At 42.3% G+C, this 2326-nt stretch overlaps 1 protein-coding gene across 1 annotated transcript; it reads right to left on the bottom strand.

Moving 5' to 3' along the window:
• Positions 1-601: 601 nt before the first annotated feature.
• On the bottom strand, positions 602-1298 carry LOC132023776 (small integral membrane protein 15-like). The gene is made up of 2 exons (XM_059409916.1): positions 1127-1298; positions 602-849 (listed from the first exon to the last, which is right to left on the bottom strand). Exons 1-2 carry the CDS (start codon positions 1296-1298, stop codon positions 623-625), a joined length of 399 nt encoding a protein of 132 aa, XP_059265899.1. The 3' UTR covers positions 602-622.
• Between the last annotated feature and the right edge of the window lie 1028 nt (positions 1299-2326).

The raw sequence follows: 2326 nt of genomic DNA, 5'->3' as shown, positions 1-2326 counted from the left end.
ACACACTTTTCACCTCAAGATAGTTCTGATTTTTACATTCTCAATTCCTTTCATCCAGAAAAGAACTCCATTCTAAGCCATTATTTGAATAGAGTTCATAATGTATAGTCCTTATTCTCCACAGGATGTTTTCACAGTACAATAAACTGCAAAATGGCAAATGACTAAGTCAGTTATAAAGAATTTATAGCAGGGGCACCTGGGTGGCTCAGTGGGTTGAGCCGCTGCCTTCGGCTCAGGTCATGATCTCAGGGTCCTGGGATCGAGTCCCGCATCGGGCTCTCTGCTCTGCAGGGAGTCTGCTTCCTCCTCTCTCTCTCTCTCTGCCTCTCTGCCTACTTGTGATCTCTCTCTGTCAAATAAATAAATAAAATCTTAAAAAAAAAAAAAAAGAATTTATAGCATAATAAATGCCAATTTACAATAACCGTCAACAACTACACCAAAGCCTAGAGGCTGCTGCACTAGAAGTCACAACTTAACATGATTCTTTGATGTGCTCAGACTTTGTTTACTACAGATCACTGTCATAAAAACCAGAAAAGAAATCTTAGTGGGCCCTTCCAAAGCTGCATAATTTTCCAAGTGATTTTCCTCTGGGTGTGAGATGCTGTTCATCCCTTCAGTCCTTCTTTAATTGCTTAGCTTCTGCTATAGTTTCTTGACGATTTTGCTTCTTCTTTTGCTCCTTTTGCCTGGCCTCAATCATCCTGGCCAATTTCCGGGACAGTATGACATTTGCTGGAAACAATGGAGTAAGGGCGGAAACCGCTTTCGTAAGGGGGCTGTACGGGTCCTCTGCATCCCATTTCACAACACAGTCAGCCCAAGGCTTTATATCAAGCTTGTCTGTAAGTCTTATGCTTGAAGAGTGAGCTCCCCACTTTGTCCTGAGATTATTAGTGAACAGAGGACAATTTCAGATGACCCTTGGTTGTTTGTCTTTGGCTCTACCACACACTTGTGAGACCAGGTTTAAATTCTGTATCTTCCTTACTTAAGGGACTAGTTTCCCAAACCAGGCGCCCACAGCTCCTGAAGCTAGAGCTGATGGTGCTTTACTGGCATCTGCATGTCCCCTCCATCCTTTTTTTCCTCCTTACTCATTCTTCCTTCCCTACCTTACCCAGCCACCACTCCCAGGGGGCCGTGTTCTCCCACCCCTCAGCCTCCAGCACACCTCGGGACCGCAAGTGGCTCCCCCTTCTGGGCACTGGGGCAAAGCCTCCATAGCGGCCATCACCAGCCTCCCCTGCGTCACAGCCGGGACCGTGGGCTCGAACCCCTTGAGAGGCCATTACTGACAGCCCATCATCCTGCTATTTATTTTCTATTTGTTCAGTCTGTTCTTTGTTACCCTCTTCCTCTTTTTTAGCCTTCTTTTAGAATATTTATGAATCCATCATACATCTCTTTTTGTTGGCTTAACATTTTTTATTGAGGTAACATCCACATAATAGAAAATTCCCCATTTTAACCATTTTTATTAGATTTTTTTAAAGATTTTATTTATTTATTTATTTATTTATTTATTTATTTATTTATTTGACAGATGTAGACGCAGCGAGAGAGGGAACACAAGCAGGGGATGTGGGAGAGGGAGAAGCAAACTTCCCGCCGAGCAGGGAGCCCCATGCGGGGCTTGACCTGAGCCGAAGGCAGACACTTAACGACTGAGCCACCCAGGCGCCCCTATTAGATTTTATTTTTAAGTACCCTTTACCCGCAACATAAGGCTCAAACTTACAACTCAGAGATTAAGAGTCATGCACTGTACCCACTGAGCCAGCCAGGCGTCCCACCATTTTAACCATTTTAAAGTGTACAATTCAGTGGCTTTTAATACATTATCCCTGTTGTGCAACCATCCTCACTAATTACGGAACATTTTCATTACCCCATAAAAGAAACCCCACTGCCATCAAGTAGGCACTCCTTATTCCCACTTCCCCAGTCTGTGGCAACCACTAATCTGTTTTGTCTCTATGAGTTTGCCTATTCTGAACATTTCATTTAAATGGACTCATACATGGCCTTTTATGACTGGCTTCTTTCACTTAACATGTTTTCAAAGTCCATCCATTCATAGCACGGATCAGTAATTCATTTCTTTTTCCGGATAAATCATATTCCATTGTATGGATACAACATTTGTTTATCAATTTATCATCTGAGGACATCTGAGTGCTGGCTTCTTTCGTTCGAGTTGCTTGGGGTTTATATTATATATATTTATCACAATCTTACCTTCAAATAATATACTATTTCTAATATAAGAATCTTACAAGCTTTCCTTTCCTCCTTCTTGGCCTTTATGCTAATATTG

This window comes from Mustela nigripes, chromosome 8, assembly GCF_022355385.1.
Source record: "Mustela nigripes isolate SB6536 chromosome 8, MUSNIG.SB6536, whole genome shotgun sequence".
Taxonomy (NCBI): domain Eukaryota; kingdom Metazoa; phylum Chordata; class Mammalia; order Carnivora; family Mustelidae; genus Mustela; species Mustela nigripes.
The sequence above is the reverse complement of the archived record's forward strand: the minus strand, read 5'-3'. Positions and strand labels throughout refer to the sequence as shown.